General features: G+C 36.1%; 1 protein-coding gene across 2 annotated transcripts in view; it reads left to right on the top strand.

Annotated features, from left to right (window-relative positions):
• Positions 1–14,616, top strand: part of GRM5 (glutamate metabotropic receptor 5) — a gene marked incomplete at both ends in the record, with an annotated part of 484,777 nt that overhangs the window by 167,687 nt on the left and 302,474 nt on the right. For both annotated transcript variants that reach the window (XM_080816131.1, XM_080816130.1), the window contains one exon: positions 4,464–4,713. In XM_080816131.1, the coding sequence (XP_080672257.1) occupies positions 4,464–4,713 (250 nt within the window). The remainder of the gene's footprint in view (positions 1–4,463; positions 4,714–14,616) is intronic.

Here is a 14,616-nt window from a genome sequence, read left to right as displayed (position 1 = left end):
CCTGGTCTCAGGCTGCACTCTGTGCTCACCCGGCCTGTGACTGAGCATTTCTATCTATGGTGCATAGTCCCATTTGGAGTCTCCAAACCCAGCAGATTCCTGATGCATGCTCCTGTGCTGCTCCTCCCAAAGGAGGAAGGAGGGTTTCTCTCTGGATCTGTTAACGTGTGGGGTTCCTGCTCCAAGAGCAGTGGTCCAACTGTGCCTTGGAGCACAGTCCAAGGTAACCCAGAGCTGAGAGCTCACTCCTCAGCTCCATCTCTGTATTCTCTGTATTCAGCTTCCCCGCTCCAATACCTGGCAGCTCTGCCACACTCAGACACCCCTGGTCTTTCTGTGACCCTGTGGGTCCTGAAACCACACTGTCCCTGGGAGGGCTTCACCCCCACTTAGCCTCTGGAGCAATGTGCCTCAGTGGAGCAGACTTCTAAAAGTTCCAATTTTGTGCTCCACTGCTCTTTCACTTGCTGGGATCCGCCCCAACCCCCATGGTCTATCTTCCCAAATGTTGCCTCAGATTCACTTCTCCACACGTCCTACCTTCCAGAAAGTGGTCGATTTTCTGTTCCTTGAATTGCTGCTCTTCTTCTCTTCTCTCTCCTGTTGAGTTAGTAGCTGTTCAGAATGGTTTAATAACTATCTAGCTGAACACCTGGGACTTGATGATTTAGGTCTCTTGCTCCTCCACCATTTTGCTCCTCCCCCCCTATTTTTTTTTGTTATTAACATATAATGTATTATTTACTCCAGAGGTCCAGGTCTGTGAATCTTACACATTTCACAGTACTCACCATAACACATACCTTCCCTAATGTCCATAACGCAGCCACCCTAACCCTCCTACCCCCACTCCCTAGCAACCCTTAGTTAGTTTAGTGAGATTAAGAGTATTTTATAGTTTGTCTCCCTCCCAATCCCATCTTGTTTCATTTTTTTCCCTCCCTACCCCCCACGATCCCCCACAATGCCTCTCAAATTCCTCATATCAGAGAGATCAAATGATAATTTTCTTTCTCTGATTGGCTTATTTCAATATGCTTTTTTTTAATGCCTACTTTTTAATTTATGGAAAATAAGCATCTCTTAATTTATGTATCATCCCTTAAATATAATTCTATTTTAGATTAGTCTCTTACTTTTTTAGATTAAAATAATTCATCTTTTGTTTTCTGTGTATCTTGACTTCCAAATTGTACATGAAGGATTTTAACACCTCAGCTCTCCCAGCTTCTGTCTCTCAACCTATCATCTTTTCCTTTAATTTTTTGGTAAAGGTTGATAAGATTTATTTCCATTGCATAAAGAGTTTTTTGCTTTGTCCCTGTGTGGATTCATAAAGCTGAAAATCAGTAATTGGCATTTGCATTGTTACAGTAAAGCCTTGATTAGATTTTTTTCTCACAATTCCGAATCACCAGCCCTCTGCTATTTAAAAAAGAGTGTCTGATGGATTCCTTCCTGCTTTTACCAGTTGGTTAAAATGAAGCAATAGGCTAGTATCATATTTTACACTGTACCTTCCTTTATCGTTTTTGTTTCCCTGTTGGAAAAATTAATCTTTGTTTCCTCAGCTTTTTTTCATCTTATACATTGCTTGAAATCTATTTCATTTCCTATGAGAAGCTAATGAAATTTTCAGTAGTTTATTCTTTATTTTTAAATGTGTAATTCCAGTCTTTATATCAACTACTGAAAGATCTCAACACTGAATTTAGGCTTCCTAGTTATATTAGAATATATGCTCCCATTTTTAATTCTCAGCATATAGTGGCTTTTATTAAATCAAAATTATTCTGCAGAATTTTTACATCACACATATATTAAAACTGTTTCCTCTTTTAAATTTAAAGAGTATGGCTTGGGCTTTGTTATAAGAAAATAATATTTCCCTAACTAGTTTAAGTTCATTTTTCAATCCAGTGTTCAGTATTAATGCCTTTTGCTCCATTATTTGTCTTATATGCTCCAGGAGAGAGCCGCTTCACTGTATCTAGAACATTTAGTGCCAATAGGTACAATTAATTGGGTTCAGGCTACCTATCAAATATTTTATATAGTTAACATATATATTATTTTGTAGTAACTATTATACTATATATATATATACACACACACATACATGTTATATATACTATTCCATAATAGTATATATAATTAATTATAGAACATATTAATATATATTATAATAATCATAAGCATCTATTATAATTTAAACTAGATATAATGCTTAACATATATAATATACAAAATACTCATATATTAGGCAGTGTTACCTCTGATTTTCAGGTGAAAAAGCTAGATTTAGAGAGACTATCCAAGCAGAATTAGAACTCAGATCACTCTAATAACAAGATTCTCTCTCTATTACAAGCTGCTTCTATATAACTTACTGTTTAAACAAAAATAACGTTAAAGTTGTTGGGAGAGGAGCTAAAGATTATGAGTTCCTCAGTTTTTTTTTCTCATTTAACTGCAAATAAATTGAGAATTTTTATCATTGCCATCACAATTACTATGTACCTAATTTCAAATTATTTATGCAAATACCCCGGTACTAATGAAAGCATTAAGTGCAAGACAGTCAGTTGGAAAATAGAGTTGGCTAAAAATAAAACAGAGAATAATACATTACTCAGATTAGTATAAAACTAGTAATTTAGGCCCCTGGGTATGTTTTTCAGAGGGGGTCCTTTAAACTTTGTTAATTGCAAAATAAGTACATTGCCCATTTTCCATCATCATAGAAGATTCTTGTTATTTTATTTCTGGATTTTTCTCCAGAAAAAGAAAGATGCAGCTGGCCCATCAGGTTTTTTGGCTAGAACTTAAGCCATCCTGTTCTGCTTTGCACTTTACAGTTTGTTCGGGAAGATAAAACCACGTAAAAATCCATGCTCAAAGTCCGAGGATCTCATTTCCAGCAAGAGGATCTCATTACCTGCTCTAGGTGGAACATACACAGGGTCAGGAGTGAGACGTTATATGTTCAAACCAAGACTTGGCTGCCTACTTGCTAAATGGGAACTTCAGTTTTATCAGTTGTGCATGGAAGATAATATCACCTCTATCACAGAGTTGGTGTAAGGAGCATGAGCTAATCTATATGAAGTGACTTCAAAAATCAAAATGTTATACAGGTATACTGATTTATAAATGACCTCTATTAGAGTCATATAGTGAAACTGATGCAACCGAATGCCTTTTACTTCCTTATTCATTGAAGATGTCTTCCTGATGAAATTCCCATTCCTCTGTCTTACTGATTGTGAGGCTGGTTACATCCTTAGATGCTCCACAGCATGCTTGTCTTGTAATAGGCTCCTGTATTCTTTAAATCATTCCTCCCTACCCACCTAATCTTTTGGAAACTCAGAAAATGAGTCTGGTATGATTTATAGAGCCTTAAGAGGCTCTAAAAATTTCTAAAATTAAAGTACCATGACCTTTAAATAGGAAAAAGGAAATGTAGATATAATTGGGCTTCTGAGTCTTCCAATAGTCAGCCATGGACAAGTGGAGAAAGCAGAATCTGCACTCTTAGAACTGATAATGTAGTATAGAATTCCACCTCTGAGTATGTAACTTTGGGCAGGTGTAAAGCCACCTGCTTCATCTGTTTTCTTATCTGCAGAATGGAATTCATAATGCATACCTCAGTATATTCTTGTGAGAGTTAAATAAGATCACATCTATAAAGATTTTGGTACACTTCCTGGCATACAAGTTGATTATCAGTATTGATCACAACTTCTCATTAATTTAAAGGACCACCATCAGTCCTTAGGCTCCCCAGGTTTGTAGAAAACTTTGGAATTACTCCCCCAAGTCACTAACTTCCCTATGATTGTACAGAGTGAAACTTCAGATGTTTCATTTGAAGCTTATGCATTTACCTGTGACAAAACTCAAATCTCAAGCAAGGATATGGAATTTTCAGTTGGGATAAAGCTGCAAATTCTTACGATTGCTAATAGAATAAAATATGCATAATAGTCTATAAAAATATAACACATGTGTTATTTGTACAATGGCATCTATACCATATTAAGTGTATATATTGTGTCTTTAAACACAGGAATCTGAGCTGGTGGGATGAGATGAGCCAAGGGAAGGGAGATAGAATGAAAATATAGCAGATGAATGTCTTCCATCATCTCACACTAGAGTATGAGCTTTTTAAGTCAGAAGGGAAGCTGAATTGCTTCTCCTTTTTATACTATTTTCTCTTTCTCTCTGTAAAAACAGAATTTACAGTTCAAGACAAATATGTATAATGTAGTTTCATTGTAAATTGCCTAAATGAACAAGTCAATGAAAGAGCAAAAACTCATTCAGGTCTTCCAGCTCCAAGTTCAATACTACCAAGTGACCTTCATGCTCCCAATGCTTCTGCATTCTTAATTGGTTCCAGTGTACCCAGAACTGCCATCTCACTACTTTTCTGCTTATCTGTTTTCACACAGGCAACTATGGAGAGAGTGGGATGGAAGCTTTCAAAGATATGTCAGCCAAGGAAGGAATTTGCATCGCTCACTCTTACAAAATCTATAGCAACGCAGGGGAACAGAGCTTTGATAAATTGCTGAAGAAGCTCAGGAGTCACTTGCCCAAGGCCCGGGTGGTGGCCTGCTTCTGTGAAGGCATGACGGTGAGAGGTCTGCTGATGGCCATGAGGCGCTTGGGTCTAGCAGGCGAATTTCTGCTTCTGGGCAGGTGAGTGACTATGTCAAAATTCACATGAAGGTAAAGCCAGGAATTTGGCAGAATCAAAGGGTATCTTCTGGTGCATAAGGACAGATGCTTTGGAAACTTCATCTGTGTGGTAGAAGTAGAACTTAAGTATCGTAAAACACCAGAGCCTGGAGATAATCATGGAAAATAAGTAGATATGTCATGTGCTGATTAATGATGATAACAGTAATCAACACATGAAGGTGGTGAGTATGTAGGTCTTGAAAAAAAATGACTATAAGAAAATGAGATGGGTTCTTAGATACTTGGATCATTTCATAATTCCCTTGAGAAATAAGCGTTTTTTCAGACTTTTTGAAATTGATTTTGAGAAAGGCTACCTAAACTTGTTTTATAACATAGAGTCATAGAATTTTGAGTTTGAAAGTGAGGAATTGCTTTAGGACTAATTTTTTAAAGCATTGGAAAATTGGCTGATTATTTACATTACAAAAGTGTTACTACATTGCCTAATCATCCACACTGTTGCCAGACAAGTTTCTAAAACATTAACTTCTACTGGGACTGATTTTAATTATCTGGGCAATCCACTTGATGGGTACAGCTCAGCTCATTCCCTGCTGATGCTGTTGAATCAGTATATTTGAGTTCTTTAGAGAAGCAGATATAATGGTGTATGTGTGTGTGAGAGAGAGAGAGAAAGGGAGAAGCAGAAAGAGAGAGAGATGAGGTGAGGTGAGGTGAGGTGAGATGAGATGAGATGAGATGATACACCAGAAGACCCAGTGGTATAGTTCTGGTCTGAAAACTGACAGACTTAGCATCCAAGAAGAGCCAATGTTTGGGTTCAAGTCTGAAGGCCAGAAAAGACCAACATCCCAGCTCAAGCAGTCATGCAGGAAGAGTTCCTTCTTACTCAGTCATTTTTGTTCTTCTCAGGTCTTTGGTAGATTGGATGAGGTCCACTAACATTAGGGAGAACAATCTTCATTACTTAGTATATTGATGCAAATGTGAATATTATTCAGAAACACCTTCATAGACACACCCAGAATAAAGTTTAGCCAAGTATCTGGGCACCCCATGGCCCAGTAAGTGGTCACATGGCATTAACCATCACAATTTGTAAAAGGACCTCACAGTTTGACCATGTGAATATAGTTCACTATTCTAGAACTTTAAAAAGTTTTATTATAGTATATCTTTTAAGTAGGCAGCCAATTTAAAAAATAGAGAAAACCTTTATAACCCTTGCATCTTTCTCAATATCTCTGTCCAAAACAGAAAGCTAACTCACTTGTTATTAACTTTTGATGGCTCGTTAAAGAAAACACGCTTCCTTTATTTTCTAAATGCCTAACTGACCTTCTGCGATCAGACTTGGCTCCTGCTTGGCTACATTTTATGACAGCCATTTTATGTACCTAATGCTTTTCTGTCTGACCTGATAGCAGTAGATTGATGGGACTATTTTAGTATGAGGCCAACTATCCTTCATAAAAATGATATTGAGTGAGATTCTTTTTTCACTGATGCCATGCATTTTGTCTAAAATCATCCCTAGCTGGCAAGAGTGACGCACCAGTTAGTTTCATGCAACCCAGAAGCACTCCCACTCCGGTATTAAATTCCAAAATGCAGTTACCACCAGGGTAAAAAGAACAGGAAAGAAAGAAGCTGGCTTTAAATAGTCTTGTTTTTCTGGTGGGGCATGAGATTTTGTAGCTCCTATCTTCTGCCTTTGCCAACGTTAATAAGACAAATCAGCAGCATTTGTTTTCCAGCCCATATGATTTGTCAAGAAATAAGTGCTTTTTGGTCACATGTACACATGGAAAATAAGTAGGTATTCATGGTATTTGCCATTTTCCATCTTTATTTTTGTTGCCAACAGCACCACAAGGCCAAAATTCCATATCTATATCTATATAACGTACATGCACAATTTTAATAATGTTATATATATTATATATACATATATAATATATATATACACACACACAAATAAATTAAGATTTTATTTTTTGAGTAATCTCTACACCCGATGTGGGGCTCAAACTTACAACCCCAAGATCATAAGTCACACACTCTACTGACTGAGCCAGCCAGGTGCCATTATTTTATATACTTTAAAATTTATTTTGTATATGTTATTTATAAGAAGTTCGCTCCACATCATTTGATTCATACAATGATATATTCATAACCTTTAATTAGATTTCTTAATCCCTTCATTCATCAGCTAAGAGTAATTCAGTATTTACTTGAGCACCAGTTCATTTCATCTTAGAGGAGTTTTGTTAGAAAAGTCTTCTTACTCTTTGAAAAAAAAAAATGTCTCCCTCTAGTTTCCATCCCTTAGCTCATATTTTTGTCTTTGAAAGTCATGTGTGGTACTCTTGCAGATATTTGGTAATGGTATGGTCATCCATTCCCTTTATCTCTGAAACATTCCTGCTTCTTCCATTTCTACTTCTTCATGGTGAAATGACACTCTAGGTATTAATAAGACTATTTATCAAGATCATTTTTGGGATCATTTATCAAATGCTTTCTGCCAATTACTACACTAAACTCTGTACATTCATTGTTTTATGTATTCATTTGATAGATACTGACTGGCTACTATATGTTAAGAGGCTTGGGATGTATCTGTGATTAAAACAAGACAATACTTACTACCCTTATGGACCTTACAGGTGGCAAGTTAGATAGAAGGTAGTAAGTGCTGTAAAAAAAAAAAAAAAAAAAGTAAATCTAAGAACAACTTCATGTTGAGTACTATTATCTCCATTTTATAGACAAGGACTCTAAGACTCAATTTATATTGAGTAATAGAAGGCTATATGGATGGAGGTATTGAAGAAAAAATTAAATATAAGTATGTGTAATTCTAGAAACTGAACATTTAGCGCTGTGTTCTGTTATTTTTCAGGAAATTAAAAGTATTCCTATTCATAAGAATGGAGATCTAGGGCAGTGAGCAGAAAGGTAAAATGTAGTAGTTATAAAAGAATTTAGCACATCTATTCACTCTCATTTTACAAGTAAGGAAACTGATACCCCCAAAATTTGGGTAACATGGTTAAAGTCACACAAGAACCTGATTACCATGGACCATAATTAAGTGCTTTTCTCTACTAGCCTATTTCCTGTAAATAGAAAAAGTGGAGAAGTTCTCTGATAGCAAACTCCCAGTTCTTCACAGAACCTGAGTATATAAAGAAATTATCCTAGATAATTCAAATTTAAGTTAGCATTTTTATTTTAATGCTCCCTTCTAAAAATATAATTCACCCTATAATTCCTGTAGCTGACACACAATGTTACATTAGTTTCAGGTGTACAAATTTGTGATTCAATATATCTATGGGTTATGTTAAGCTCACCTTAGGTGCACCCATCATCTGTCACCATACAGTGCTATTACAATATCAATGACTATATTCTTTATGTTGTGCTCTTAATAATTTGAGATTATTTTATTGCATATATTCCCCCAGTCTCCCTTTATGCTCCTTCCTTCCCCTACCCAACTCAGACCCAACTCAAGATGGTTTTTAGAAATTAGAGGTCAGCGGGTGCCTGGGTGTCTCAATTAGTTAAGTGTCTGACTCTTGATTTCACTTCAGGTAATGATCTCAGGTTTGTGAGATTGAGCCCACATCTGGCTATGCACAGAGTGTGAAGCCTGCTTAAGATTCTCTCTCTCTCTCTGCTCCTCCCCACCACTCACACATATATGCATGCTTGCTCTCTCTCTCTCTAAAAAAAAGAGAAAGAAAGAAAGAAAGAAAGAAAGAAAGAAAGAAAAGAAAAAAATTTAAAGTCAAGGTTACGAGAAGGGAATCTATATTCAGAACTTCCTAGAGGGTCCCATTTAACAGCTGTAGTTATAAATCTGTCCAGTTGTCTTGGGACAGCCATGTTTAATAGGTCATTCAACTGAAATGCGTGGCGGGACTAGGAAGATAACTGTGCTGCTGAGACAACCTCATCCATCAACATATCTCACCATCTGTGCTGCACATCAGAAGAATGTTAGAGTGATATAGACGTGACCACTGGGTCTTCTCACTTGAATTCAGGGTAATCTGTTGTCTCATTGCCAATAAAAACGTCCTGTCCAGGTCCCTGAAATAGTCTTGCTGAACACTCTGGCCCTGACAGCAGAATGGGATCAATAATCTGAACAGTAATGACATTTCTAAAGGAGCTTTTTTTCCTAGAATGGATACAGTGTTAGTTTTTGACCTGAGAAAATATCATATTATATTATTGTTATATATTATTATATACTTATTATTATTATTGCATATTATTATATACTTAAATATGAACTTGGAAACAAGGGCAACTTTTAGCAAATTAGCTACTTAAAGATCCTTTTTTATCTTGTCTATAATTAACTAAAACTTTGTATCCATTTGAATTAAGAATCTCTGTCCTTCAATATGATGATTGTTACCAGGCTGCAAGAGGAAATTGGGAATTATAACCTATATTTCTTATCAGGAGGCCACTCTTCGTCAACATTTTTCAAAGTGGAAAGGACAAGAGCTTATTCTAATAAATACATTTGTGGATAGAATTACAAATAATTGTTCTATTAAAGCTATTACAGTAGGTATTATTCAGAAGTAAACATTAGTCTTTATCCTTGCATATTATCAGAGTATTCATTCTAAATTACAGCTCCTTTTAAAATAAGTATACTTGCCTTCCAATGGGCCACTCAGTATCTTTTAATCATGATGAAAACTTATTTTCACTGAGTTCCTGTTATGTGTCAGGAGACAAGAGAAGAACGAAAGAGAGGGGAAGGAAGGGAGAGGAAATGATGAGAGGAGATAAGAGGGGAGGAGTAGAGAAAGAGAGAGAGCAAGAGAGAGAGATTAATTTAGTGCTGTCAGCAATGTTGAATATGTCAACTTTTAGATGCCTTTGAGTTTGATAGTAATAACCCCATTTTTGTAGGGGAGAAAATCGAGACTTAGAAGTTAAATGAATGGACAAGATTATACCAGTTTCTTATCCTAGTGGCCATTCTAATTATCACAAAGAGAGAAGACTTAGGAACATAATGTTTCTATCCTTGTGATAAGCTCCATTTAATTTTGCTTTATTGTTTTTGTTGTTTTAGGTTTATCCTTTGAAAATTAAATAAATTTAGTAAAATGCCTTGAAAATTATTGAAATTTTTGTGATGGATTTGTAGTACAAATAAAGCTAGCCAAATTATGCTCCATTTGGCCTGGAGTTGTTTTCTGCTTATCTACACTTGAGTCAGAAAGACCAGACTAGTTGCATGAAGTTCAGTTTATAAACAAGCAGTAGTCTAGTTATGTCTGCCTCAGATTATGAACCATGAAGCTTGAGCAAGAAGGTAAGGGGAACGTGTGTGAAGAAGTTTGGACAGGAACCTAGGAGACATTGTTTTCAACCTTATAGTATTTTGATATTTATCCCATTGTTGGAGAAACCTTTTTTTTTGTGGAGGTAAGAATATGTTAAGTGTGGTATTTCAAAAGATAATTGGGTGTATTATGGATTAGAAAAGATATGGTAGATACAGAGGAACCGGTATCCATAACAAAAATGATATCATGGAATAAGTAGTAGATTACTAATTAAAATGTGTTTATTATGTTTTTGTTATGATGCTATCAGGATATATGCATAAGTCCAAACTCATTAAAATGTATACATGAATATATGTAACTTTTTGTAAATTATGTACAACTCAGGAAGTTGGGAAAAAGTAGGAGCTGTTGGGCACATTGAGTATGTTTTTGTTATGATGCTATCAGGATATATGCATAAGTCCAAACTCATTAAAATGTATACATTGAATATATGTAACTTTTTGTAAATTATGTACAACCCAGGAAGTTGGGAAAAAGTAAGAGCTGTTGGGCACATTGAGTATTATAGAGAAGCATGGGGGAGATGTCAAGATTGACTCATAAGATTCTTATGTTTTATAACAAGATGAATGAGATAATTTTACCAATATGGAGAGAGTTGGAAAAGAATCAAATGTGAAGTAGAAAACAGATCATGAGTTCAATTTTTGATATAATGGCATGATGTGCTTTTCAAACATAAATATAGCTGAGAAAGCTGAAGAATATGTGAGTCTGGGGCTCAGAAGAGATATATAGGCTGTAAATAAAAATGAGTAAATCATTTGAGTAGTTTAGATTTATGAATGGAAGACATGAGCATGGAGAATTCAAGTGGAAGAAGTCTCAGAACTTGGCTTTGAAAGGAATCTCAAAATGTAATGATTGGAAAAAGGATGAACTATGAAAAGGTGATAGGGAAAAAGCAAATCCAGAGATGGAAGAGGAAAAGCCAGAGTGTTGTGTCATCCCAACCTGTGGAGGAGAATGTTTACAGGAGGGGCCACCAGTGTCAAATAATTCTAGATCAGTGAAAATAATACTCAAAGGATCTTTAGTTTTATTGAGCTAGATAGATTGATTTATTGATTTTTAAAGATTTTATTTATTTATTTGTCAGAGAAAGACAGAAAGAGCACAAGCAGGGGGAGAGGCAGGCAGAGGGACAATCAGGCTCCCCGCTGAGCAAGGAGCCTGGTGCGGGACTCAGTGCCAGGACCCTGAGAACATGACTTGAGCCGAAGGCAGACAGACATTTAACCAACTGAGCCACCCAGGCATCCCTTGAGGTAGATTTATTAATTGGTCATTTAGCAAGAGATGGACAAATGGAGAGATTAAAGTAGATTAAGAATGAAGTAGCTAAGATGTAAGGAGGTGAGAAAATGAACCCATGTCATATAGTTTTGTGAGGTTAAACTAGTAAGAAATGGGGAGTGATAAAACTTTTAAGGAAATATGAGGTCAAGAGACAGGTTTTTAATAGTTAATTTTTCCAAAAAACATAATTTGTGATCATGAAAAAATAATTTTAATGATGAACAAAGCTATATAGTAAAAACACTTATATTTTTATGTCTGTGTCTGTACACGGTATTAATAAATTATTTGGCACTTGCTAATTTTATAGGTGAAAAGTGACATCATAATATTTTAATTGGTATCTCTTTAATTGTGAGTGATATTCTATATCTTTCATATATGAATAAGTGATATATTTATTTTTCTTCAAACTTTATGCCCTTCAATTTTTTCTGTTTTTTTTTCTCCTTGTTGGTTTATACAAAAGTACTTTATAAATTAAAGGAGCGGTTCATTGATATGTGTAGCAAATATTCTCCCTCTTATTTAATTTTGACTTTGCTTATGACTTTTTGGACAATGCCAAACTTTTTCTTTTATGATTCATAAGGATTTATATATTACATACAGAGGCCAGTCACAGAAGTTTAGTCATTTAATTTTAGGATCAACGTTGGATAGAGAATTTAATAAATGAGGGAGGAAAATTAATTGCATAAAACCCCTTACATGTGGGAATGAGTGACATTTGAAGCGTCGATGGAGGGAGCAATATGGAAAGTCAACTCCAGAAGGGAACAGAAATTTTTTTTAAAAATGAGATAGGTATGTTTAAAGGTTTGAAAATACAAAAGTTACTTGATAGCCCCTCTTTTCTTCATAATTTTGGAGGCAAGAAGGGAATGTGTGTATGTTGTAGAGTGGGGGGTATCAGTGGTTTGAGAAGTTGTCAGTAAACGTTGGAGAACAAGGAAAACTACACTGTTAATAAATGGTTTTACATATTATCTTTATTTTATATTATTCCATTTATTACAAACAGTAGGGAGAGAAAGATCTGGGTATACTGTCATGGAGAAATGCTCTTAAAATAACAGCAGATTTAACATTTGCATAGGTACTGTCTCATCAAGAATTGTAATGAATTCTTAACATTAGGGTTTTAAAGGTTGATTAAACAATAGCCCTGTTCTCAAATTAAAAACCAATGGGAGTGAGTCATAGAGATTAATGTATATCAGTTAATTATAGACCAAGTCTTTGATCTGTGACAACTGGACCTCCTAAAACTGGCCCCCAACCCTAGAGTCACAGGCAGGGCTGGACAATAATAGCAGGACTTTCTTGCTTTAGAAGATGGCTTTCAGAATGACATTAGGAAAACTGTTAGAGCACAGACTGCTCCATAAAAACAAGAGACTGAGTCACACCTGCTCAGTTCTTCCCCCACCTCACCAGACAGGCCAATCACTCATTCCCAAGGGAAGGAAGGGAGATGGTGAGGAAAAGCTGTGTGTTTTCTTTCCATGCTTTTCCCTCCTGGAGACTGGAAATGTCTCTGGAATGCTCCTTTGTGAAATATTAAGAGTGAGAAATATTCTTCTCTCTCTCAAGCCCGTTCTGAAGTAGATAGAGAATATTAGCTTGACTTTACAGGTGAAGACACTGAGCTCAGAGACATTACTTGTCTCATCAGTATCACTGTGCTTATTAGATGTGAAGCTGAAATTTAAATGAAACCAGTTGCTTTGTAAGGTGCTATGGATCTCACAACTGAAAATGCCCGGAAGGAAAACAGAAGGCCTGGATGTTATTGGACAAAGAAAGATTTCTGTGTGAGTGATGAAAACAGCAAATGACTTCAAAGGCCTCTTACAGTCCCAGGGCTTGTGCTTAAGAGGCATCTGCATCTCAGAGGGTTCTGGTAGCTTTAAGATGCATTGCACTTGCAAAATATGTTTAAGTAAAATTTAAAGTAATTGGGTGTTAATAATAGCTCTTTGTGGAGTGCTTTTTGTGTAACAAACACTGCCCTGACTGCTTGGGTTTCCTGGATTAATTTATTGACTTTTCATAACAATCATATTTGAAAGCTGTTATTATTAACCTAATTGCTGAGCACAAAGAAACAAACAATTCACTCAAGATCACAGAAGCAGGGGCACCTGGGTGGCTCAGCGGGTTAAGCCTTTGCCTTCAGCTCAGGTCATGATCTCAGGGTCCTGGGATCAAGCCCCGCATCAGTCTCTCTGCTTGGCAGAGAGCCTGCTTCCTCCTCTCTCTCTCTCTCTCTCTGCCTGCCTGTGTACCTGTGATTTCTGTCTGTCAAATAAATAAATAAGATCTTTAAATATATATTAAAAAAAAAAAGATCACACAAGCAGTAAGTGGCAGAGAGGGCATCAGAAGGTAGTCTGTATCCTTAACCACTATGGTAAACTTGTTGGATCTTCAGTAATTCTTTGTTTCAGTAATAAACTTGATTCTTATGGTATAAAAGATTAATTTACAGAGAATTATGTTATTAAAATAGACAATCTTTAATAAAGAAAAACTAGCCATTAAGATGACTGCAAAAGAAAGATTCCCCTCCCCCCATCCTCTTCCTTCCTAAGATAAATAATACCTGGAGCAATCCAACATTATGTAAACCAGAAGAATACAATGATTGGATGGATTTTTCAGTCTGCATTACTATTTTTACATGGAAGCAGTCCGATGAAATTTGGTTTTCAGCAAATAGAAAAGTTTGAGATTTCTTTATAAGAATGGTTTAATACCCAGATTAGTTGGGTAGAAGTCGAACTTTCACTTCACAGATGACATGATACTCTGTGTAGAAAACCTAAAAGACTCCACCAAAAAAATTGCTAGAACTGTACAAGAATTTGGCAAAATCTTTGGATATAAAAATCAATGCACAGAAGTCTGTTGCATTTCTATACACCGGTAATGAAGCAGCAGAAAGAGAAATCAAGGAATTGATCCCATTTACAATTATACCAAAAACCTTAAGACACCTAGAAATAAACCTAACCAAAGAAGTAAAAGATTTGTACTCTCATAACTATAGAACACATATGAAAGAAATTGAGAGGGCGCCTGGTAGCTTAGTCAGTTAAGCATCTACCTTTGGCCCAGGTCATGATCTCTGGGTTCTGGGATTGAGCCCTGCACTGGGCTCCCTGCCCAGCAGGGCCTCTGCTTCTCCCTCTCC

Source organism: Martes martes (assembly GCF_963455335.1).
Source record: "Martes martes genome assembly, chromosome: 10".
NCBI lineage: Eukaryota > Metazoa > Chordata > Mammalia > Carnivora > Mustelidae > Martes > Martes martes.
This window is presented reverse-complemented; position numbering and strand designations above follow the sequence as displayed.